This window comes from Diadema antillarum, unplaced genomic scaffold (genome assembly GCF_040938485.1).
Source record: "Diadema antillarum isolate AM-2024a unplaced genomic scaffold, OU_Dant_1.0 seq00000007_RagTag, whole genome shotgun sequence".
Lineage (NCBI taxonomy): Eukaryota > Metazoa > Echinodermata > Echinoidea > Diadematoida > Diadematidae > Diadema > Diadema antillarum.
The window spans coordinates 258,534-286,334 of NW_027271129.1; the positions used below are offsets into that span (position 1 = coordinate 258,534).

A 27,801-nucleotide genomic window follows, 5' to 3' on the forward strand; every position below is an offset into this window, starting at 1 on the left:
AGCGATCCTGCGTGGCAGATCAAATCAAGTTCAATTGGTGAGAAAGCTAAATGAAGTTAAAAAGTTGACTTCTTTTCATTTCTCTTTCAATTCATGAAAACAGAATTACATTGTATATCTATTGAAGAGGATTGTCTCTGTTGCGAACGATCGCCATATATAGCACTGTTAGTCTTCTGCGCTAATCCGAATACCTAAATACTTTAATTTTTGCTTGATAATGTAATAACCCTGCTATAACTTTATAAAGGACTCGCAAATTAAAAGTTTCAAACCGTATACTAAAACATTAGTACACGGTGTATTTCAAAAAAAAACATTTTGAATGCGTTGTGTGTTAGCATGTTAATAGCATCAATCTGCCTTTTATTTTCCGTACGTAAAGCGCACAGAAACGTAACCAAACGTTACCAAATACAGTGAAATGCATTGTACGGCGTGGAACTATCATTAGAAGTATATCCCATTCCTTTTTTTTTTATTTGCTTGAAGCAGTCGTCAAACCATGTGTCATTTTCGTAGCAACATCACTTAGGAATTAGAATGTATGAAGATAATCGTTACTCATTTATTTTGCGCTACTATTATAGCATTTACATTTTCAACTTTTATTGACATGCAGTTAATACTGTATGGTTACGATTACGAATGTTGGTTATGAATTCAAAAGACTGGTTTATTAATCGAACTATACAGGTAACAGCTGTTTTGAAAGTAGTTCGATACAAGTTCAAAATGCACTCGAAGTCATCGTCATAGGGGGAACTGATAGCTCTAGAAAACTTGTTTAGGCTAGTAAAGATTGCCGTATGCAATCTTTGTAGAAAGTTTTGACTTAGGCCATCTTTTGAGTATTTTGAGAAATTTTATAAAGAATTATTTGTTTTGATTATGTCAAGAATTAGTTTGAACTATGAGAATAAAATGGCGCGGTTACCCAAATAATGTCGTAGGTCGATTAGACATGATGGGTAAAGTAAATTCATGACTTGACTAATTTTTACTGAATTGATGATCTCTTCTGTAAACCATCAGTTATGTCTTGTAGATGATACCTCTGTAATCGTAGTCAAAATTCTTTTGAGCGATGAGACGAAAATCAACAAACAAAATACCGTGTATCATCGTGTCGTCCGAGTTCTTTCATTCGAAATTCTGCAGAATACGAAATTCAATGGGCAATTAGCGCTGCTACTTCGCAAAGCTGTTAGCCAAATACTTTGCAGACTTGACCTCTCACATGTCAGCTACACGCAATACACGACAAACAGCTATCATTACAAACATTCTGATTAAAAAACAAAACAAAATGAAGAAGCACACTTTTGAGTAGCGACACAGCTTTCTGTCCCTTTCTCAAACAGGTCCTACTTCTAATAAATACACAGATGACAAGGGTGAGAATATCCTCCAAAGGGAACACGAGCTATTTGGGCATTAATAATGTTTGTCTTCCGATTTCTCTCCATGCCGTCACGGCCCAAACCATTATAAGAAATAGGGCAATAAGTTTTATTAACCAGGGAAATAATAGTACACGTTACATACATTTGGCGAATTATCACACGCATTGTCGACTTTATAAAAACGAGAATAATTGACAACTCTATATCTCCAGAGATGAACTTAAAACAGCAAGTCACATACCAGGGAACGAAAGTTATGATTATTTGAATGAATTCATTAATGAGGCCAATTAATAACCGTTGAAAGAGTACACACACGCATAAAGAGGTTTCAAGTTCGATATGTGATAATTGTATTAGCTCATAGATAAAGTATCATAAATTTTGCATGATCGTTCGTTGAAATTAAGTTTTCAGCGCGATTTGTGCGTCACATAAATCACCACTTCATGAAATGGAGTGCATGTATCAAACGAAACTCGCTGGTCATGCAATCGATAGCCTTGATCAGCTCACTATTATTGTGTAATTCTAAAGCCCTCGCCGCTTGGCCGCCGATGCCGCCGCGCGCACCATGCTTTGTTTTGTCTTTAATGGGGTCAAGAGCAATGCCTCATTAGCATACACCCTGGCAACGGAGGCGGAGTCTCGATCGGGCAAGAACAATAGGTGCGAAACGCAACGCAAAGGCGAGCGTTCGAAAAAAATGTAACCGAAAAAATTTGTCTCAGAAAAACTGTGATTTGGGACACTTGTACTCATTTTTACAAGCTGAAATTTTCTGTACAAACAGATAAAACCTCAAGGACTCAAAATCCGTCGTAAAAAAATTTCGACCCGAGCAGTGCTTCCCCTTCATTTTCGGCTCATTACGGGAAAACTCCCCGTGCGACTTATGACTCATTTTGTCGGAGCGCCACACATTTTCATCTTCTTCCTGAAAACCTCATGATGGATTTTCGTCAAACTTGGCAAGTGGCATCCCTAGGGGGTCAGGATCTCAATTTATCAAAATGAGTACCATGCCCCACCCAGAGGGCCCCAGGGGGGGGGGGGGGGCCAGGGGGGCCCAAACCCCCCAAAATTAAGGAATCTGTAAAAATCTTCTTCTCTAGAACCAGAAGTGATAGAGCTAAGTTAATACTATGTGTTAGTACATTGATGACTGTAGTTTCAAGTTTGTTCATGGCAGAATCAGGGGTGCCCCCCTTGGGACCCGGGGGAGGGGGGGTGGGGAGGGGTTCTAATGGGGCCTAAATTGTACATTTTCATCTTCTTCTTAAGAACCCCATGACCTATTTTCACCAAACTTGGCAGGTAGCATCCCTAGGGGGTTAGGAACTCAATTTGTTAAAATGGGCACCATGCCCCACCCAGGGGGTCCCCAGGGGGGCCCACTCCCCCAAAATGAAGGAATCTGTAAAAATCTTCTCTAGAATCAGAAGTTATAGAGCTAAGATAATACTGTGGGTGAGTACATTAATGACTGTAGTTTCAAGTTTGTTCATAGGAGATCCAGGGGTGCCCCTCTTGAGGGCAGGGGTGGGGGGGGGGGGGTTGGGAAGGTCCAAATGGGGGCCTAAATTGTACATTTTCATCTTCTTCCTGAAAACCTCATGATGGATTTTCGTCAAACTTGGCAAGTGGCATCCCTAGGGGGTCAGGATCTCAATTTATCATGCCCCACCCAGAGGGCCCCAGGGGGCCCCCAAGTTCAGCCTGCGCGTATTTGAGGTTTGCATGCGCGCACTAAAGTGCGTGCTCTAGTTTCTGCTGGGGTGAGGCGCGCTGTGCAGCTGAGGGTTCATGACATAACAAAGGCTTCTATATTGGGAAATCGGGAGACTTTCAGCACACTACTAGTATTATAAACACTTTCAGCATGCCATAGTACGTATGGGTGGAAATCACTGATATATATATATATATATATGGAAGAACAAGATCAGTGAAGGAAATGAGCTGTATGCTTGGCGGAGGTCTGCGCTCTCAGAGTGCTTCTCTACTTTAGATTAATGACTGCGTGAAAGATGAACTTGCGATACTCAGGTGAGCGCTAGACCCGCGGGTCTCTTGTAATATTTCCACATTCTTGGATTGATAGCACCCAAACGATATGTACAAGGCACAGAGTGATGTGTGAATTTTGTAGCTCATTCTTTTATCATATAATTGTTTAGACAAGTACCATGAGCATGTTTCTACTGAGTGACAAAATTTGAGACGATGCGAGGCGATGCGATGCGAGGCGATGCGAGGTGATAACGCGGTGATGCGTTGCAATGCACGGTAACACCTCGAATATTTCCACAGTAGAAACACATCGGATAGTGGCCAATGCGCGGTGATGCAAGGTGCTCGGTCGTCCACCTTTTGAGGTAGTCATGCGCGGTGATGCAAGGGATGAATTTTAAGTAGAAACTCATTGGGTAATGACATTCGTGGTGTACCAGAAGTCTCGAATTATTGGGAGATTTCGCCTGCATTATTCAAATAGTCACACACCTGCTTTGGTTCACAGTGCTGAAGTATCTTGCAGGTTGTGGTATCCTATAGGATACATGCACTGTACAGTCTACCTTGCTTATACTGCTTACTGTTACTTCTCGTCTCACGGCTTGCATGCTGTCAGGGTGTAACATTTCTGAACAGATACACTATTGTGTTTCTTGTTCTTTGAATAAGTTAGTGTCGGAGAATATCGACTGGACATTGGATCTGCAGGGATTTTTATTTTCAAGTGACGGCAGATGACAGAAGTAGTGAAGGGCATTTCATTTTTGGATGGGAAAACAAAGTGGAATGCCGCTATGTAGCCTACATGCTTCTTCTAATTTGAGACGTTGCATCTCCCGAAACATACGGCTACTTTCTTCTTGTCAAAGCAACAGATTAAACTTGACCCCTGACTCACTGACTGGCAGTGAGAGCAGTACAAAAGCAAAAATTCTCATACACATTTCATGTCCCGGTCTAGTTTGTGCCATCTTGATCGATGTTTTACCTTCCCATACAGCGCGACCTGCAAACACATTATCTGTAAAATATGCGATTTCCTGTTCACTAGCAAAGTTCTTAGCATTTCCCCGCATCACCGCAGATCACTGGACACTTATCGCTCAGTAGAAACAGTTTGGGTGGTCGTAAAATATGAGGTGATGCAAGGGAAAAATTCATAGTGATGTGAGGTGTCCCCAGTAGAACATGCTCATTGACTTGAAAGTACACCTCCCGATTTGTTTTCATCTGCAGGCCTATTGTGTAAACTGTCCACTTCCTTCAAGCATTCTTGTGACTTCTATTCTATCGAGGGGAGGGATATGCACTGTATATATATGTGACCCGCTACAACAAAATGATCCTAAAGTCGGGCTAGGTCGATTATTTGAAAATTGCATGATGTGATTCCCTAATCTTTCTGCTTTAAATTGATTTATAACACATTCTATAAAAATAATCGGCTGCGGAGATATCGATGTTTAAAAGAGAGCATGTCGAGATGTCTGGAAAATCACTGTTTCGAGAAAAGCGCCTTAAAAGTCTTCCTTTCGACGCAATCGCGATCAAGGGACACGCAAGACAGTTTTCACCTCTGGACAATAGAAGGTAAGCCCTAGCAACCCCCGAAGAGTTCATTCAAGCACATCAGCGTCGGCGGTCTCCTCACCAACCAATCAGTGACCAGGATGTGAGAAGCGGCTGAGCATAGCGCACCCCGCCTGCACGCACTAGTTGACTGGGCAGTGTGCAAGCTTCACGCTTCGGTTAGCAGCAAGCAGCAAACTGACCAATGAGATCACTCTGGTTGTTGTTAGGGGCGGAACCTATCTGTGGCGCTCAATCCAAATTTTCGAACTAGTTTCTGCTTCGTTGAAACGCCAAAAAACATGACTCAGAAAAACGCTATGTTTTGGTCTTTCCTTTCACCATTTTGCTTCAAAATTTCGACAGATGATAGAGGACATGTTAGACTCCAATAATATATCAACATCAGAAAATCGTAAGTTTTGGCCGATTTTAATGCTCTGACTTCAAACTCGATTTTCACGGCTTCGACCGTAGCTGCGCGACTTTAGGACCTTTTTGTTGTAGCGGGTCACATATATGCACATACACTGCACTCTACTATACTTGGATTGCAAAAGACTTTGTTACGTAATCTTGTACCATCTCACATTCCCATTCCAATTTGTCACTTTCTGGCCACTCTGTCCTATCGTTCCAATGGTCTTTCGACATGCCTATCTCCAGCTGCAATCATGTTTCATTACACCTACATCATCTACATCTGCCCCCAGAACCATCACTTCCTCTACCACCCAACCTCTTCATCCGACAGCTGTAAATACTGAGTGGTCAAGCCTGTTATATAATGACCAGCCTGTGTGTCTTGAGTAAAACACTTGCCAATTGATCAGATCTCGCCCAAGCAAGTCATGATCATGTGTCTGATTAATACAATTGTACCTGCAATCTGTAGTTACAGTGATCTAAATGTGGTACCCAACAAATAAGACATAAAATTGACGAACTGGTAATGAGGCCAAGTGGCAGTTAGACTAAGTGGTCATTAGACAGTTATGCATGTATATTTAGGTAAAGGTTTCATCTAATTTGTATTTTTTTCATTTTTGTGTGTGTGTGTGTGTGTGTGTGTGTATGTATGTTCATGTGTAATGTTTTCTTGAAAAATATGAAAATTAATTGAAATTGAAGAAAAAAATGAAGATAAGTGATCCATTTGTATGTAACACTGTCAATCCACTTCAATAAAATGTAATGTATCAGGCACTAAGTGTAACATATTGAGTCAGTTGTAAGATCCATATTCATGGCTAATCATTGAAGTATCATACATGTTTCTATCTTGTAGGCATGTCCATCATCATTGCAAAAAAAGCTGCAGAGTCATGCATTGTCTGCAGGCCGCTACCATCCAGCCGTGCAAATGGTCATGACAAGCAGTGTCATCACAGAAGAGGACTACCATCGTATGTCACCATACTTTATGCCGTTTGGGTTCAAGTATCGTGATGAGGTTTCATATGAAGGTAATTTATGTGCCTCGACCCTGTAGGCCTTGAAAAGCATCGTTTTCAGCAGGCTGTTTTGCATGATGTTTGACAGGGAAACTTACATCTTAGGCAAATGTAAATGAAAGCATGATATACCTGCTGTCTCTGTACATTACAAAATGATATGCAATGGAAAATCATTCAAAGCAGTGATATTCCCCTTTATAGCTTTCATCATTGTTAAATCAGGATTTGTTTTTTCCAGCACCAACTAACAAGTTTATGTAAGTGATTAACTCGATTATGAATTTGATGTTCATTAACAAAAAAAAATCATTAGGTTAGATTGGTTAGGATGTAGTTCAGAAAAAAAAAAAAGGACTGTCATTTTGAGTTCATGGCACGATCCATCCACATTGGACTGTTCTACACTGCTAGTTATTGCTGCTGGTTTATTCTCGTGATGACACTTACCCCATTTACACAAATTTGGGCTGAGGAGTGCTCTTGGTGCCCTTCGACTGATACGGTACTCCTCCGAGTCTGTTCATACAGAGAATAACTGCTAGCTGAGACCACACAAGAAGTGGCTGAGACAGGGAGGTGCTAGAGAAGGAGATGCAACTCCTGCTCTCCTTTGAAGTCATGCGCGGCACCGCCGAGAAGTTATGCACTTAACTACAGGTGGAAACCAGGTGCTTTGACAAAAGAGAGCATCAATAATCAGGACTAGTGCTCTAACATCTAGAAATACTTGCCCCTACTGCATGCAATTCGCTCTCTCTTTTAATGTGATGGCAACAATGGATTTGTGTACCTTGAATTGGAGCAGCGAATCAAAATGCAGTGTAAAACTGACAATTTTAACAGCAGATAGTTCAAAAGCACGCTGGAACACGCTTCAGCGGAGTACTTCAGTTGGAAGATCAAAATATCCTAGATTAAAAGATAGAAAAACTAACATGTGGAAATGTGCGCATTATAGAAAAATATTACGTTTTTAAGAGGGCCTAAGTTTCATTTCATTTCGATTTGTGCATTACGAAGAAACTAGAAACACGTGTTTATAATATTGAATTCTTTCGTAAACTATTCTAAATCAATTTGAGTATTTCATTAAAAATTTTATGGTGAACTAAAGCTTGTAATTCCACGAAAGGTGAAATGCTTTCTTCGTTTCCGAACTTCATCTTGCAACTAGAGCGGTGGCGAGCATGACTTCAAAGCGTAGTGGAATGCTAGACATCCAATTGTAACGCCTTGAACCCAAACATGTGTTTGCATCAATTACGAAGAGTTGCCACTCCATCTCTGTAACACCCCCCTGGCTGAGATAAGCATATCTTTTGTGGTTTTCAAGTACAAGTAAACTTCTTACATACAAAATAGGTCTGTCTTCGTCAGACCGAAGTTCGGGTTAGCACACTATTTTGCGGCTTGCGAATATAGCCCAAAATCACGAATGTGTGTGTTCACCAGCCCAATGTTGACGCATGCATGCTGTGCATTTTTTCTCGGCTCAGCGCTTGGTTTAAAAGTAGTTTACCTGCGCAAAATTCCCATCACAGCTAGCTACAGTTCCGTAATGACTATGTTCACCGGCAGCTGCACTGCTACCACTACCAGTTTGTGTTTTTTGTACCTAGCTTGTGCGCTCACTGGGCTGGGCACTCCACCCACCCTTTGCCCTGACATCTCACCATACAGTGCTCGTGGCTGGGTTATCTCGATATTCTAACATTCATATCTTTATGCAAATTGCATGAAACATGGGCAGCTTGGGGTACATCTTTGAATAATAAAGAGACAGAGGCTTCGCACGAAACTTTACATCGGCAACAGTTTTTTTACGTACCTAATGAGGAGGAAAAAGACAAGTCATGCTCCTGCTATTCACAATATCGGCTACTATCCTGCACCAGACAGTGCTTCCGCAGACTGTTTGGTCACTGCCCAGTCGCAGCGGACAACTATAATTAACTCCCCCGAAACCCACGAAACGTTTTGAATTTTCAACCGTCATCATGGCAGTGCGAATCTGGCGTTCTCATTTTCACCAAAATTTCACCTTCTCATATCTCCACTATACATTGACCAAAATCGCTCAAACTTTCAGTATCAATGCAAAGTGATGATTTCTATCCACATACGAAAAATCACGAGAAACGATGAAGTGTTTTTTAAGTTATTCAACATTTCATGTTTCCCTGTCTCGGAAAACTACCCTCCGATTATGTCCAGACACATCTGGTCGCACCACTTGATATTCATCAAAACTCAACATACATATTCATGAGACATGTGCGGACGTTAGCAGAGTGCTGTTTGCTTTGCCGAAGACCTATTTTTGAAGTTGCAAGTGAAAATAAATGAGGTGTCTTGTCAGAAATCTCAAATTGTGCGGGAGCAGCAAAGGAGAATAATGACGTCATATTCCAAGAAAAACTGATTTGCGCTTGCGCAATGAATGGACTTTCCCATGCTGCTTCGATCCAGTAAGCTGACTGCCCCTGGTCGATGCGTACTGTTTACTGTGCGATGTGAGGTGGCTGCTGCGGATGCCTAGCACGCTGTACATGCGTGAGAGTGGGCTGCGGGGTGTCAATAAGTAGCAGTGTACTGCAGGGGACTTCGCCACCTCATAAGCAAGCACTTACTGTATCACAACTGGCCTATTAAAAAGAAAGAAGCAAAAATGTGAATATCTACCAGCTATGATACCGCTTGTAAATTCATGACATTGGATCATTCGGACTTTACGCAGATTTTACTGCACTAGTAAGTAACAATACAACTACGAATTCCCGGTACGAGTTATGATCAGAGTACAGGTGATTTGAGCGCCACAAAGATGTGGGTACGTGGGACGGTACCCTGTCTTCCCATGTGGGAATGAGTATGAAATTTTGTGCTCGGAACGAAGGTCAGAAAGTGCACCTCTTTCGATTATTTCCAGACATATCTGGATGCATGTCTTCTCGAATGTGATATTTCAGAGTTCCGTAAAGAATTACATACTTAGTAACATACTTGAAAGTTTTTTATTGTTCATGAAGTCAAAATGTGAAATTTTAGGAACGATTTCTGACAATAATTTTCCATTTTGAGAGTGAAGTTCTGCTCCATTTTGGAATATTTTATCGTTGTTATTTAAACAAAGTGACATAATGGCAGGTTAAAATGAGGTTTTTACTCTTCATAACCGTTTTGATTATCAAGAAATATGAATTTATAGTAAAGTTACAGCAGTTTTGCTGCGACACTTTCCTTGCAGTTTTCGTGCGAAACGTGTTCATTCAAGAGGAACGCGAGGTCACGTCAAAATGAAAACAGTGAGTTAATTGCACCTGTCCGCTGCGACTGTGCCAAAATCACTCGACTGGTGGGAAACCGTTGTACTGGCAACATGGGATGATCACCAGTACTTAGCAAATTTCCGGTAACGCAAAGTTATTTCTTTTATAATGCCTATATATTCATTTCATACTTGAGTCTTCCCTCCAAAGTGAAATTTACAAAGACGCTTGCTCCTCGGTCCAGTGAGACATTGCAGTTGTCACAAAGTAACAAAAAGTCAGAAAAGACCAGTCGGCTGATGATTAACAAAAAATAGTATTAGTGTGTGACCTATGTACAGCCAGAGATCATAGAATTTGCAAGAAGCGAACGCTAAGCTTCAAGAAACAATGGATGGTATGGACATCAACAACACCACACATCTACTAATACGCCCATAAATGCATGCAATGTTTGCTGTGTACCACCTATCAACGTTTATTTACTGGTGCACTAGGAAATCCCAGGCCCATGCTCAGCTGATCGGCTTACTGGAAGTGCACGCTGTATTGTGGGATCGAGAAAAAAACTGAGCTGATATGGATGCTACCATAATGGCCCACTAATTCGTGGCACTATTTCACGATCCAGACCAAGATTTCTTGGGGAAATTTTCCCCACCAAATACTGTTAACGTGGATATTTTCGTGCAACTAATTTTTTGTGCTTGGCAGGGTTAGAAGAGTTTTGCATGTTTTTCGTTGGCGGAATCAAGACATCAACTACTGGAACATATGGCTAGCAAAAATTTTTGTGTGCTTTTATTTTTGCGCAAATTTGTGGTTGAGCGTAATGCGCAAAAATTTCAACACCGTGAAAATTACCACCTTTACAGTAGCACTGCTATTTGCGTCTTCACCGCACAAATAGCGGGCTAATTTGACTTCAGGAAATTTTCCCAACCGCAAAATAGGGCGCTATTTTGAAAACTCAGTCTGATGAAGACACACGTAATGTGTGCACAGTTCATACCGTTTCCACTTCCTGTGCACTCTAAACATTGATGACCATTTAAACACAATTGAGAATGCCTCAGGAGTGCTCCTGGGCCTAGCCTCAAGAGGACATAACTTAGAGTTCTCCAGGGCCGGATTGTTTGTTCATATACCCCATTTCATAAGCATACCAAAGTTGCTATCATGGCAAGTCTATATATAGCAAGTATATATGCTAGGATGTCTACTTGCTATCATAGCAAAACTGTATTTCATAAAACTCTGAAACTAGGATGTCAACTTGATATCGTAGGAATAGTAATACCGGTATGATGTCAGCTTGAACAATTATGGACGAGCCTGATTCTCTGTGAAATCCCGTTTGCACCACTGACCTCTGTTGATTCCTATAGAGATCAGTGGCACATGGCATGTGTGCACTTAATGCAGGGATAGTGTGTCTGTTTTTGTGTGTTGTCTGCTTTCACTGTGCATGTTACTCGTAGCACAAGAATGTGTAACATAACATTGCAGTGGCCGTTTGCTTTGTTCTTGTTTTTGGTTGTTGTTGACCAGTGGTTTCCACGCACTGTACTATGTTTGATCTCGCCAGGATTGACCAAATACAGTGCACCTCTAATTGCATGCACATGGCATGTAGTATGCCGCGACCTCACACATTCAACATTTTCCCAGCACAGATAAATGCAATAGTGGGCCTTGGGCAAGCAAGCAATATACGATGTGTGTCTGAAAAGTTCCAGGACTGGTATCTTATAAGATTTATTTCATACCCAAACTTCAAATTAAGAGGTTTTACTTTCAAAGTAATATAACCTGGGGTCATGTTCCACATCCTCTAGTCCTTACTTAAACCTCTTGCACCACTCAAAAACATGTGTGCATGACATCATCTCATCTCTGTACACTTGCAGCAATGTCAGCGCTTCTGACGGAGTTTTCCCCAACCGCACCAGAAACTTCAAGTTTGTTCGTTGCTCTGTGCTCATTGTTGAACGACCTGAAACAGATGATGTGTATGTAAAATTATGTAGGAAAAAAAAAAACTGATGGCTGCAGAGAGCTAAGATCACAGTTACATAGATTACTTTGAAGGTGAATCCTCTTAGTTTGAAGTTTGGGTCTGAATTAAATATTTTATGATAACAGTCCTGGAACTTTTCTGACACACCTCATATATTGACAGGTTTGTCTCGTACATTATGTGTTACTTATTGACTAAACCTAGGTGGAGAACTGATTGTGCCTAATACTATAGATACAAGAGCTAACAACATTTCAATCGAACGGGTTGTGTACCAACGTGAGCATCAATTTATGGGACTGATCAATCGACGTGTTAATGGGATAATCTCAATAATGATTTAACAGGGGTTTTGTTGGTGCAAGGCAAGTATATCGGCATATCTCAAACAATCTAGACTTTTAAAAATGTCAGCACATCAACAGTTAATACAGCGGTGTCCCATGTATTATGTGATTGAGATTAACTTTTAAAACATGTCAAACAGAGTTGCTGAGTTGCATTCGATTTCCTGAGAATACATTGTCAGTGGCACATTGACAAGGCAACTGCAGTTAGAATCTACATGTAAAGGCTCTTTTACATCCGGTCGTACGTGCTCCTATGAGTGGTTTGCGTGCCAAATATGGGCCAAGTAGGGAGATGCACGCAAGTGGAAAGTACTTTTTTTGGTGGTCACAAACACTACGCATAGCACGCAGCCTGAAAACTGGCCTGCCAGTTTTTCACTACGACCTGGCTGCGACAATTAGCATGCGTGGGGCACGCTCGGAGTACGCAAGACAAAAGTACTTAGTAAGTTCGATAGGTGTGCGTGTAACACAGGCAAAACATGCAACAATTTCGGGGGGTATTTTCCCACGAAGGCGTACTTACCACGCAAGGCGCTCTTACTTTCCACTTGCTTTCAATATACGTGTTAACAAAAGGGGAGTGAGCGCACTTCCTTCGTGCGTATTACCTACTTCCAACATGCGTGGTGAGTACTACTACCATACTTGTGAAGTACGTCACACTCAGACGACGAACGAGATCACCACGATAAAAAGTGCGTCAGAAGTACTATGTTGAGACATGCTCAGGTGCATCGTGCTCCTATATAAAAGCTGATACGGACAGTGTGCTTTCAGTTCCGCATCGACATTTTCTGCAGTGAGTCCACATGAATGATGAAGAGACTCAGTGCACCCTTTTATATTATTGTGATTATCCGTGCGTTCTTCCAATTTGACCCACGATTGTCTTACTTAACACTTTCGTGCTCCTTACGTTTCTCTTATGTTTCTCTTACTTTGTACGATTTCTGAAAATGTACGCTTCACTTGCAATTCATGTACAATTATCCCACTCATTGTGTGCGACAGAAGTAGAGATCTTACGTGCTCCTTACTTCTTCCTACTTCCAAAAAGGCGTACAGACCACTTGCGGGCCTCACTTTTAGAGCAAAACACACCCACTCATTAAGTACTTGCTACATACTTCCCCTCCGATTTAATTTTCACCCTGCGACAACTCCACGCCTGACAGGAACTCCGAGTCCGCATGATCTCTAAACACGCACGACGGGATGTAAGAGAGGCTTAATTAGCAGCAAACAGCGTGGAACAGTGGCACTCTCACTCAAACTAGAATTACTGAATAGGCTATACCGGTACTAAAAAGTGAATAAATTTATGTTTATGTATGTGGTGTAGGGTAAGCAAAACTTGCCTCATTTCTCAGACTTGCTTTAGAAAGGCTCTTATGCTATGTAGAGCTGCACTGTTGTCACTGTAGTTCTAGGCCGACATACATGTGCTATACTGGCGGACAGGGATGAACAGAATTTCACTTTATGCCATTTTAGTCAAGCTGGCATCCCAGTCAATATATGAAGTGCACCACTCTTGCAGGACTAAAACAATATCTTCAAATGTGTGTAGACCCACTTATCATCGTAATTTATGTCAATAGGTGTGGGGTCTATTGTCTAGGGGATTTAATCCATCCCTAAAAATTCTCTTCCTGAAGCCCCTACATTGTATCAGAAGCATAAGGTAGGCCATCATGGTTGTGTTGTCATATCACAGGAGACCATCGTCAAATGACAAGTTGTCACTGTAGCTTGTCCTGTGACAAATTTTGACCCTAATACTGACCAGTGTCAAAATTTTTATTGCTCCAGTGACATTTTGACATCAATCATGCAACATCAACTTTATATGGAACACCCTGCAGCGTCAAGTTTACAATTTGATGCTGCAGGGTGGAAGTTGGATGCTGAATAGGGGACTTGAGACTGATGCTCCGCCTTTGTGAAACAGGGCCCCAGAGTACTCTATGGCTGCATTCATGCGAAACTAGAATTGCGTTTCTAAACGCGTTTAGTCGCTAAACGTGTTTAGTTGCGTTGTGTTCATGCGATTTTTCCACTTAAACGCGTTTCAAAACGCCGATCTGAAACGCGGAAAAAAGGGCGTTTTGAATCATGATTCTGCCAGAATCACGATCGCAGAAACCGCATGAACGCAACCGTGATTTCAATCATGATTCTATGACGTCATTGTGTGCTGGGCGCATGCGTGTCTCGTAGGGTATCCCACAGCTTCTTGCTCTGTTCGCACGCTTATGAGTCGTGTGTTTCGGTACCATACTTGCACTTGTTTGTTTACATCAACGCCATACACCGATTCTATGCTAGTATCTAACGTTAGCTGTTTAATATAATAATACATGTAATTACTCTCCGATTGAGTTGATAAAAATAATGGCTGCAGCGCTGTGTCTACCAAGGGAAACAATTGGAGAGACAAAGAATTAGGAATATTCCTCGATCTGTGGGTAGAGCCTGAATGCCACACCTTACTAGAAAGTATTCACCGAAAAACGAAAAGGCCTATAATAAACTGACTGATCAGTTGGCATAAGGAGGTCTGGCTCGAGTTGCAGAGACAAGGTCAAACTGCGCAGTGCGCTGCGCAATGGCAAAGGATGAGCAGAGCCAGAATCAGCGTTGCGAAAGCCCGCATGAACGCTCTTCCGCCGAGACCGTGATTTGAAACGCCCTTTTTAATCATGATTCATGTTTGTGATTCTGGCTACGAAATTCGCATGAACGCGGCCTAAATGCCCTGCATATATGGAATATATGACATGTTAACTTGTGAACAAGAAACATATGAAATCAAAAGTAATGCATCATTCAAAGAAAATACCATAATTCAGGGATTGGACTGAGATGAACTATAGAACTGTATCTTAGACCTGCAGTTGCTAAGCAGTATTACAGAGAAGCATAAAAGGGATAGTCAGAACTATTATGCAGTGTTAATCTTGGAAATTTAGGGAGGTCATCAGAACTAAAAGGCAATTTGTGTAAATGAATAAATCATCCACTGAGACAATTTTCATGTACTGCTGCATTTACACCATTCATTCATTCATAAATGAATGAATGAATGAATGAATGAATGAATGAATGAATGAATGAATGAATGAATGAATAGATGAATGTTCCCAGCGGCGACAGTCACATTTCAGGCTACCACAGACGAAGTGGGATGGACTTGAGACAATGAGGTGGGATGGGATGGGCAAATGTGACAGGCTGTGATTGCCTTGGATGCTGTGTCAGATTTTAAACTGTCAAAAAATATGCCACGGCAGTCCCGCTGCTAATGAGAAGCCTTGTGGGCCATAATAAAATGGGGTGAACGCAGCAAAGTGTGAAAGCATGTAACATGCTGTAACAAAACTTTGAGGCAGTCTGTAGTGGGAGCCAACAGAAAATGTACAAGATTGCAGTCTAGCCTGACAAAATGCCATGAGAATGGCGTCTGATAGCAACATATTCTCCGGAGTGAGGACTGAAACGAATGAACAAGACTAGAATACGGGAGGGGGAAAAAACAGGAAAATATTCCATCTGCTCACAGCATTTTGGACAAACGGGCTGCCCTGGCCATTGTGAACATGGTGTAGCATAACTTGAAATATGCACTATTTGTTCCATTTACGTTTATGAGTAGATTAAGAATGTGCACAACTGAAATACATGCATGACAATGCATCGATATTGTGTTTGTTGGAGTAATTCTCAAAATGACAGTGTTCATCTTCGTATGGGTAATTTGAAGTTCTTTTCTTTCTATGTTCCTACAGAGCTTTTGAAGACTTTACAGCTGCTGTCTGAAGAACAGTCCATATTTGACTTTGGAGAGATGGGCAGGCCTTCCTGTGTCAAATGCGCTGTGGTTGGAAATGGTGGTATGCTTAATGGATCTCGCAAAGGCGAGGAGATTGATTCACATCATATGGTATTCAGGTGAATGCATTGTATGTCCATAGTGATTTGTATGCCTGCAGGTATTGGTTGATAAACAAATATACCACGCACAGAGAGCCTCCAAGTAAAATTATTTATTCCGAGGTGACAGAAATAACACTATTTTCTGAGGGGCACAGTCCCAAGGAAAAGAGTCTTGTCACTGAAGAATCCATAATGTCACGAGACGCTTGAAATAGTGCATGTTAAATTTGTTTTATATCCTCAAACAAATCTTTTCAAGAATTGCAAAATGTTATTACTTGAAATAAATGTCACTGTTAGTAGGTTTGGTTGTTTATTTACATACCGTTTGTACACTGTATTGCAGCATAGACATGCTTGCATCTTGTGGTGTTGAGGACCATGCACTTGAATGGTTTCATTTGTATTTGTCTTGCTATTCTCAGATTGTATGCATTTATTCATGGTTGTATGTCAAATCCGATCCCTTTTTCCTGCAGTGTTCCTCAAGGCCCTGTGCATAGGCCCACCTCATTCTAAGTTTGTCCTTTCAACATTGGTAAAGAGGATTATGTAGCTTCATTCTGTCTATTATCATGTGTATGCAGATGACACTCCAATATATGTGTCCTTTATACCAAACAAAAACAATGCAGTTAATGCCTTCAAACTTGGCAGTTCCACTCAAGGGTACATGACACTGCTGGTTGGTTGTGTTCGCATTCCCTTTAGAAAGACGAGGCGTCCACTAGGGTGCGGACAAGACGTGGATAAGACCCAGAAAGCAAATTTGGTATTCCGCACTCGTTCGACAACCTCTCCGCACATTCCTGAAAGTGTTCGTTCACTGTCCTAAACATGTCCTGGCGTTTCTGCATCTTCGAGAGAGAGAAAAATTTTCGCATCCAAATTTTGATCAAGACCAAAATTTGAACGCGGATATGAACTTCCTGACACCTTCGGCAACTTGTCCTGAGGACATCCTCAGGACATCCCGCCTGTCCGTAACCCTTCCGCTCCTTCTGCGAATGCTCCTGAAAGAATCTTGCGATGTGGGGAGACTTCGCAAATGAAAGCGGAAGACACCAGGAATGTTTTAGGACAGCGTGGAGCAGACGCGGCTCTTTATATGCAAGTGTCTGGAGCCGATACGGACATTTTGTGATCAAGACATGAAAGAGTCAACACGTTCCATGAGCAAAAAGATTTTGAAAGTTGAGAAAAAAAATAGATCAATGCAGAATCATGATAATGAAATGCAAAAAGACCAATAAGGGAGGTGAGGTCCCCATGAAAGCCCCACAGCCATGACAGCCAAACCTCTCTTCCACTGATTGGGAAAAAAGTAAATATCAGCATTTTCCAGTCCCAAATGAAGGAAGCAAAGCAGAAGGTACTAGATATTTTGCATTTTTTTCTACATTACAATAGCATGCTTTAGAGGGCAAAGAAGATGTGAGTGAGTGCTGTGCGAGTGCAATAGGTGAGTTGAATGTTTCTTTAAACTAGCTTTGAAAGAAAACAGAGATGTTTGTGTTTTTAGGGAGTCAGGTAAGGCATTCCATGTATCAGGTCCGTGATGCCTCACTGACCTGTGAGCTATAAGTGCTATCTCAGCATGTCTCACAGCTGGTATTTGAAGCAATAGGGCACAGCGAATTTTGTCTGGTGTGACCTCCATGACAGCTAGCAGTCAAATGAGAAAAATCGAAAGTCGACTCCCAATTTACAACCTTTTCCTATCTCCTCATACTGTCCGCATATCTAACTCTTGTTGTCCGCAAGTCATCCTGATTGTCCTCGTTCATTATTTAATCATTCTTGGTGTAATCCTAAATGTTTCTGCGCTGCCCGGCTATGATTAGCATATTTTGGGGTATTTCACGCTCTTCCGGAGTGATTCCTAATACACTCCTAGGAATGTCTCAAGACAAGCCGATTCTCACACTTTTTCCATATCCAACACGGACAGGATGCCGAAATGACAGAGTTTGCTTCCGCAACCCTTCCAAGCTTGTCTGCGCCCTAGTGGACGTCCGCCCTAATTGAATAATGAAAAATCAGAGTTTCTATGATCTGGGCAAAATAGATGTTAACTCAGTCCTGATTTCTGCTGCTCTCATTGTAGTCTCAGAGTCTTCTGAAATTGGTATTAAACTTTTTATCTCAATACAAGGTATTTACCTCCAGAATTTTCTGCTGTTAATGCTACAGCCTTCATCGGCAGATGATCCGTCTTTGCCTTGATCGCGTGACGGTCAATAAGCAGGTCATAGACTTTCAGAAGTTTGTAGCGCCCCTCGTCTTTGTTGAGAGAAGTTTGGTAGGTCCTGATGTAGATTGCTTCCGTAACTCCCCTTTCAAAGTATCAACGTTCCTGGTCTAGAACCTTCACCTTCTCCAGGTCCACGTGATGGCCTGGCGGTTCGATGTGGATGTGTTGTGATACTTCAGAGGAGGTGGAGCTGGGGGGGGGGTCTGTGTTCAAGTAATTTGGTTGTAAGTGATCATTCTGTTTTGCCAATGTATGACTCCTGACAGATGTACCGTGGAAGGTCTTCCCTTGGTAAGAAATCCTATACATGGGACCAGTGATGTCCTTCTCCTCAGTTTTCCTACGGCGCTACTAAGCACTGGCGCAATGTCCTAGTGGGCGTGAAGTTCAACCTTATGCCAAACTTGTTGAAGTTCCTACGTAATGCATCAGAAACTGCTGTAACGTAAGGGGCTACGATCTGTCTTCTTGATGGAGTAGTAGAGTTTGTTATGGTACTGGACTCTTTCTTCTTGGGCTGGCTGATCTTATCGAAGGTCCATTGAGAATAGCCGCAGTTTGAGAGATCTTTTTTGATGTGAAGTTTTTCTTCCTCTATTACTTGAGGGTCACAAATGACTGTTTCAGCCCTGTGAAACAGTGTATGGATTACTCCCAATTTGTGTTCCAGGGGATGATTAGACTTGAAGTTGAGATATTGATCTGTGTGGGTTGGTTTGCGGTAGATCCTGATGTTTGAAGATCCATCTCGCTGGATCACTGTCAATGTGTCGAGAAAAGCCAAAGAATGGTCAGTTCTCCCTCTGTTGTGAACTTGATGTCTGGGTCTGACGAGTTCAGATGATCTGTAAACTCTTTTGTGTATTCCTTCTTGAGTTTGGTATGCATCATCGACGTATAGATACCACCATTACGAGGGGTGTTATGCACATTGGATAGCTAGTTGTTCCAACTGTTCCGTGTAGAGATTGCACATAATAGGAGAGACTCGTGATCCCATTGCCACTCCATGGATTTGCTGGTGGTAGGTTCCATTGTAAACAAAGTATGTGTACCTCAAACAGACTTCAAGATGCTTGCTTACTTGTGATGCTGAAAGACAGGTTCTATCTTTCAACGTTGTGTCCTTATCAAGTCGAGACAGGATAACATCGAGTGCTTTGTCTATCGGTACTGAAGTAAACAGTGCTGTATTAAATCATAAGAACAAAGTTCTTCATCATCCTCAACACATTCAATCATCCTAGATTCAGCAAAGGCTTGAGAGTTGACCACATGATGTGTATCTTTCATTCTATGCACAGACACTGTGTATAGTGTACATACCGCGCCATTCAAGTGCAAGGCATACTGACTTTGTACAATAGTAACTGGGTACATTTCTTGGCAAAACACTGTACTAGCAGGGGGGGGGGGGGGAGGTAGATCCCCCCTTCCCAACTGTGAGGACTTTTAAAAAAAATCATGTTCCAAAGTCTTCTTTTGATGACAGTTTTAGAGGAGAAACACTTCATTTTACATTGTTATTCAATGAATAAAAGACCGGGATTGGTTGCTTCTAGAATAGAAAAAAGAAAAAGAAACATCTCGTTTTTCAGTGACAGATCAAATATTGACTTCAGCCCTGTTCCACTATTACGATCTGAAACCCTATCTATCCTGATCCACCAGATGGGGGAAGAGTGGCAGAGGCATACAGGGATCGGTTTAAATGGAAGCATCATTGTTCTGATGATGAAGCAAAAGCGGGGATTTGTTTTTTGCTTCAGATGGGCAAGAAAGTTTTAACATGTTCAAAGTTTCTCGCCAATCATCCTGATCAGAATTTTCCCATTTTGGATCCAAAGGCAAGGGAAGAACGAAATAGCAAAGTAAATACATAAACGAGATGAACATATAGCAAAGGTCTTTTAATAATAATAATAATAATAATAGTGTCTACTTGTATAGTGCACAGGTCCACTTTTCAATGCTCATGGTGCTTCAAAAATGAAAAGACATCAAATATTTACATGCATATACATGTACATATTCAAACATTGCAACCACATATTTATTTTTTTTTCTTTTTCCTCTACTGATGTAATATATTGTCAAGGTATGGTGCACATTGGGGTGCATTGTGGGGTCGGTGTGGTTGGCTGCCGGGCCCCCTTCCACTCCTTTCATATGGTATAAAACCATGTGGAGGGGGGGGGGGGGTCCGATGGTTGACCGTGTTGGCCCTGCGGTGTGCTCCGGAGTGTCACTAACCCTTAATATGTTAAGTGTAGGCCTCTTCACAGGTCAACAGACAACCGGTGATTCATTTTACAAACTACTACAAGTGACGCTTTGTATGTTGGACTAGACACCTGCACTACATCGAAAGCGGAAACTTTAGAAAATGTCAATGGTTGGTATGCATGCGGTGTAATTGCGAAAGCAATTATTATACAGGATGATCTGAAATAACCGCATTTCAACGTTTCACACCCCTTATCAAAGAGCTCCATTTGTGTGTTACAGGTGAACCAGATTTTATGTTCTATTCTTATGATAGTAACTCCAGTGCAGGAGTTTTGGTAGAGTTTGCATTGAGGACTCAATGAGGTGAATAATAGTTAAATGTGCATTTATACGCAGATTTATAGCTAAGTTCCCCTGTTTGTTTGTTGTTGTTTTTTATGACTACTAGTAGTAACGTAATCATGTTGACTCTGGCTCTAAGTATTTCGTTTCAATTACTCCTTTATAGTTTGTTACAGCACACCACGCACCGATGCACCTCATCGTATACACCCCGTTCATACGATATGCACTGCACTCCACGTTGCACCACGATATGCAGTTATCACATAATGTCACTCATTGTAAATGGATTTTGATTTTGGAATAGATGACCAACAGCTAGTGAACCACACAAGCCAATACTTCACTATCAACGAATTTAACAGTCAATTTCCTTTCAATACCGCAAATCAGATTTGTGCTAATTTCAGTTTAATTCATTTTAATATAAGAAGTTTAAATAAAAATTTTGAAATATTTGAATATTTGAATTATTCCCTCAATGATTTCCCATTTTCCGTCATAGGAGTTACCGAGACATGGTTGCACACCAATTCCCCGGACCTATTTGGCATTGAAAATTACAATTTTATTCGTAATGATAGAAAGTATGGCAAAGGAGGTGGGGTTGCCATGTACGTCAATAATCAAATTGAATTTAAAATTCGAACTGATTTGTGTATTCAGGAAGCAGAAAGTTTATTTATTGAAATCCTAAATGAAAATGAAAAAAATATTATAGTTGGTACTATTTACCGTCCTCCACAAAATGACATTCAATCTTTTTTTGATAACTTCGACCATTGTGTTAATGAAATCTTTGGAGAGAGAAAATCCATTTTCTTGATGGGAGATTACAATATAGATTTATTGGAACCTACACATTTCCACGACATATTATTTTCCAATTCAATGCATCCCCACATCAATAAACCTACCAGAATAAATAACACCACACATAGCAAAACATTAATAGATAACATAATGTCTAACGTAATAACGGAAACCTGTACGAATGGCATTATTTACTCAGATATATCCGATCACCTACCAATTTTTATGATAAATGATAAATCTGTAACAACCCCAATACGTCACCAACCCAAACAATATTTGAAAATGCATAGAAATGTAACGCCACATAATATTGATTCATTGAATCAAGATTTATTTGAAGAACAATGGAATGACGTCTTTGAACTCCAAGATGTTAATTCTTCTTATGAAATTTTCTTACAAAAATTATTAGATTATTGTGATAAGCACATTCCTTTAACTCCCAAAAGAAAAGGATGGAAAAAAGCTCGGCAACCCTGGATTACTCAAGGCCTTATACGTTCCATTCTCACTCGAAACCGTCTTTATAAAATATCTTTGAGAAAACCTACTCCTGAAAATGTGAAAAGGTATAAAACATATAGAAATAAATTAACTACCTTGATTCGAGTCTCACGTAAATCATATATTTCAAATAAACTCGAATCTAATAAGGATGATAAAAGTGCTCTTTGGCGGACTGTTAATGAAATACTCAAAAAGAAACCTACGGAATGTCCTGACAGCATTACTCATAACGATAATGTTATTACCAATCCTGACCAAATTGCAAATATTTTTAACAATTTTTTTGTTAATGTTGGTCCTTCTTTAGCAGCATCTATTCCTGCAAATGATACAAAGAATTATAAAGATTATTTATTTGAAAGTAATCAAAATTCTTTGTTTTTTACTCCAATTAATGAATCGGAAATTATTGATACTGTTCGATTTTTGAAATGTAGTAAATCCTGTGGGTCTGATAATTTAAGTGTGAATTTGTTGAAAAAAATAATTTACCCCCAGCAGCCCCTCTCACCCATATATTCAATCTATCCCTACTCAACGGAAATTATCCAGACTCCTTCAAAACGGCCAAAGTTATCCCCATTCATAAAAGAGAAGATCCCTTAATGGTGAAAAATTATAGACCCATTTCATTGTTACCTGCAATATCGAAAATTTTAGAAAAAGTAGTTTACAAGCGTCTCCACTCGTTCATGATTGAAAATGAAATATTAAATGCGAATCAGTTTGGTTTTCGGAAAGGATTTTCTACTGATTATGCTATAATTAAATCTGTTGATAATATTATTGATGCGCTTTCTAAAAAGGAGCACATAATTGGAGTTTTTATGGACCTTAGTAAAGCATTTGACACTATTGATCATGATATTTTACTTGAAAAATTATATAACTATGGTGTGAGAGGGATTACTCTGTCGTGGTTCAGAAGTTTTCTAAGTCATCGAAAACAATATGTTGTATTTAAATTCACTCACTCAACATATTCAAACGTGTCATGCGGTGTCCCTCAGGGATCTATCCTTGGGCCCCTACTCTTTTTGATTTATATCAATGATATTATCAACTCCTCTCCTCGTTTAAATTTCATCTTATTTGCAGACGACACCAATGTTTTTTATTCCCACAAGGACATTGTAACACTGGTTGACACATTAAATACGGAATTAAGCAACATCTCGAAGTGGTTTAGAAGTAATAAGCTTTCATTGAATATTGATAAGACATGTTTTATACACTTTCATACGTTGCAATCCCAACCCACCCTTCCTTAAAGTATTTTTATTGATGATATAAACATTGCTGAGAAACATTCAACCAAGTTCCTAGGAGTAACCCTAGATAGCAATCTAACTTGGAATACTCATGTTCAGAATATTACAACAGCAATATCTAAAGCAACTGGTGTTTTAAGAAGAATAAAATATTTAACGAGACATGAAACTCGTCACTTTAAAGACGAGTTAGGTGATACGCTTGGGGTCATCAGATATCGGTTATCCGTGATCGACAAAGAAAAGAATGCAATATAGCACCTGGAAGTTATAATGAGATACTTAGTTGAACTTTTTTGGGCCTACATTATTCAGATCACATTTGTTTTTCTGTCACACAAACTAGGTGGAAATTCTGTGCGTGTGCGACTAAGTTGATTTACGGACTTTTTGAGTACGTACAGTGCATAAACTTAGACCCCGTTAACGGTGCGGGGCTGGGCGGAGCCGCGGCCGCGGCCAACCTCAATTGCGAGGCCGAGCCCCGCAATTTAGTCCGTTTACACTGCCGGACTCGACCGCGCTTTTGATTCAAACCTTTCATTATTTTGTCGTAGTGGCGCTCTACTTGTAAACAAACGCAATTTGGTATTGTCTGGTTTTCAGATCCTTTGCCAACTGAATTCCGTGGCGACGAAGTCGCCGTTCGGGCAAAGGCTTTTGCCGAAGGAGAAAATCCTTTGCAGGACAAAACCACCTTCAACTATACTAGTTTTCGACGTTGCAGTGGTTAATATCCTGAATAGCGAAATAGTACAGGCGAGGGTTTGGAAGCCAGACTAGAATTGGCCGCGCATTTAGCCCAGTTTGCGTTTACACTGAGAAAAAGGCCGGGCGCGACCGCGGCTCGGCCGCGGCCGAGACCACCTCCAGAGCGTGGCCTAATGCGAGGCCAAATTTGGCCCCGCATTTGGCCTTTTGCGCGTTTACACCGAAATGAAGGTGGGCTCGGCGCGGCCGAGCCTCACACTGTAAACGGGGTCCAAGGGATCCTCGGCACGTACAAATAAAACATGACAATTAAGTGTTTATAACCATCCTGGCTTTAACAGTGGCCTTTTAAAACATGACCTTTGACCATTATTTACATAACCAATATGACTCCCTCTAATTTTGCTATCATAATGATCAGTTAGAGAGCTCTTACAGCTATATACAAGCCTGTGAGATTTATCAGCAGTAAAACCAATGTAGCCTCCGATACAAAACAAGGGATACAGAGCAAGTGAGTCTGTTTACATGAGAATGTGATTTATCCTGGACGAAAGTGATACCTCAATTAAAGAGAAAAGGGCAAAAGAAAAACGGGCCAAACGTACGGCTCCAGCGAAAGAGACATCGCCTTTAACCATGTAACTATAGGTCTCCTCCAACTAAGAGTACACTTTGAACGAAAGCTTATACGTGAATGATAATTTATGACGATCTCACGTGATCGACACACATTCAAAGGGGAGAGTTAGAAGTGGAAGGAGTGCTTAATCGTGTCATTAATAATTCCTAATCAATGACACCCCTACTATAGGCATATCATAATTTCTCATCTAAAATCAATGGCCTATAGGACTCATGCACCATTGCTTGTATCTTGCATAAACTTTGTTTTTTAAGCTTTGAGTGAAACGTGTCATAACATAACTCTGTAATTCCATCAGCAGTGATTGACATGATAAAGAAGAGAGATATATCACCGTATTGAACGCTTAGAACCTAAGGGGGGGGGGGTATTATAGCATGATACTCGGTTCTTTACTGCCCAGATGCCAACAACACCCATCACCCACGGCCACGCATAGAGAAACAACCATGGCGAAAATAAAACTTTCCTTTCTCATAGGCAGAATGACACAGAACCCCGTCAAACACACTTCACTTTTATTGGCAGGGATGGACATGAAAAAATTCATTACTAATACTAAACAGCGTATGCATTCCATTCATGTGGCGCGAGATACCTCTATAGCAACATAAAGCCTGTCTTCAACTCCGTTGGTCAAACAATGACAACTTGAAATTTCAAAGAGATGAGTGAGACGCTATATTCACCTGGCCTAGAGTTAATTTATTCAGTTCTCATTCCTACTTCAAGTTGGGTTATGTTAGTGTAATCATTCCCATCTGCAGTATAACAAAACCAAAGTGAGGGAAAAGGGGAGAGAAAAACGAGAGGTGGCAGAAGTAAAACTGCATGCACAACTGCAATCCATATCATTGCGTGTGACAAGTGAAGCAAAGGTATTAGTTGTTTAGCAGTGTTTTATGAGCATAAACAGGCAAATAGACAGACAATGTCAAATATAAAAACCATCAATTTAATGTCAGAGAAGATGGTAAACAAGATGCATTGAAACTGTAACTAAATCGCTGCTCTTCGACTCGGTCAAGGAACGTCCAACTTTATATTCAACAAAAAAAAAATGTTAGGGGAAAGAAACAAATTTAGATATAACATTCGTAAATTAAAAACAAGAAAAAGAAAATGTCCACGTCAGGATTTTAAAAAACGCCGCACGCCGCATTATATTCTAGATGGGAAAACGGTGTTGATGCAAAGGTCCAATGATTGTCTCATTACTTTAAAAGCAATCTATGGTTCCCTTACCATCACCAGTACCACACCACAATGACGTCTCTAAAATCAATGGTAGCACATTTATCATTGCATCGTGTATTAACTCCCTTTTCCTAAACTACCAGTGGAACGTGTCATATTATAGTGTGTATTTCGATCAGTAGTGATTGACTTTAAAGAAGAAAGATAATGCAAAAAATTGAACGCTTACCACATTGCTTATAGGGCTATTCCAGTTTGGTACTGATCTGTTCTATTCTCCAAGATGCCAGCAACATATATCACCTATGGCTAACTAGTGAAACAGCCATGACGAAAATAAACGACAGAGAACCCCGTCATAATCACTACACTTGGAAAGGTGTTGCCCGAAATTCCTCATTATGAAGCAATATCAAGTCACTTCCTTCCCTGCCTGTCTTTAACTTCGTTATTTGGTCAAACAATAACAACCTGGAATTCCAAAGAGATAAGCGAGACGCCATGCACCTGGACTAGAGTTAATTAATTCAGTTCCCATTCATGTTAGTTATGTAAACGTACACGTTCCTAAATATCCTGCTACAGTATAACAAGAACAAATGAAGAGAAAAGGAAAGAGAAAACGAATGGTGGCAAGCGGGGTACTGTGTCAAGGGGCAATTTACAACATTACGTGTGACAAAATTAATGAAGCAAACCCAACCTCCAAACTCCAATGCAAAACAAGGGGAATAGAGTAGCTGTGTTCATGACATAAGAGTGAAGCTGAACTGCAGAAAAAAAAGAAAAAAAGAAATAAAAGGGAAAAGTCCTGCGGGACTCGATTAACTTCTCTCCTTCCGGTCGGGCATTATAAACACGCAGCGTGCTAAGCGATTCTGCCACACGGAAGATCCGATGATCTTGTGCGAAACTTAAATCTATCTATGTATGCTATACACAACACAAATTTACATTGATATTCAGTTTTTTGGCTATATACGTCACGTGACTGATAGCGCTATTCAACTTCCCACGAGTGGCCGCGTGGATTCGATCAATATACAGTTACAAAGATAAATCGGGAATCATTTCAACCAGATTCCATTCTCATGTTCAGTGATCGACAACGACTTGAAGTAATATTGAGAAATATTCGTGAAGTCCAATTCTTTATACAGTCCTACATAATTCAGATGAAATTGTTTCTGTCATGCAACTAATTGAAAATTTCGTGTGGTGTCGGCGTGTTCAAGTAAGTTGATTGGAAAGGATATGTGAATAAATATTTACCAATAGGTCTTTTTATTGTAAAAAAAAAAAAATCAAATATGGCCATGCGGTCTTTTAAGAGTCATCTTCACTTTAACATTTGTAATTTCAAGTCCAAGTTGCCTGTCAAAGCAATGTGGTCTCCAACACAAAACAAAGGGATATTGTGTGTGTCTGTGTGTGTGTGTGTACGTTTACATGAAAACGTGATTTCTACATGGACGAAGGTGAATACTCCATAAAAGAAAAAAAGCAAAAGATATAAGTATTTTGTTTCGTGCTCCTTTGGGGTTCGAACCCGTACGTGTGCAACATCACGTCTCTTGTGACGTCGCCTTTATCCTCTCGGCCATGTACGTCTTGACGAGAAAATTTGAGGAACGTAAGCTTATAATGTGAAAGATGATTCAGGAATCGTTTGGTCCACATTCCATTCTCATTTTCAGTTTTTAGCTGCAAAATTATCAACCTGATGAGGAGATTTGAAACTAGATATATCGCTACGGCTACTGATATGCCTCCGCCATAATGCATGGTTCTCCTAATAGGTC

The 27,801-nt window shown here is 40.6% G+C and overlaps 1 protein-coding gene across 3 annotated transcripts in view; it reads left to right on the plus strand.

Moving 5' to 3' along the window:
- LOC139724954 (alpha-N-acetylgalactosaminide alpha-2,6-sialyltransferase 2-like) overlaps window positions 1-27,801 on the plus strand; it is a 188,861-nt gene that overhangs the window by 94,903 nt on the left and 66,157 nt on the right. For all 3 annotated transcript variants that reach the window (XM_071636072.1, XM_071636070.1, XM_071636071.1), the window contains 2 exons: window positions 6,280-6,457; window positions 15,879-16,041. In XM_071636072.1, coding sequence (XP_071492173.1) covers window positions 6,280-6,457; window positions 15,879-16,041 — 341 coding nt within the window. The remainder of the gene's footprint in view (window positions 1-6,279; window positions 6,458-15,878; window positions 16,042-27,801) is intronic.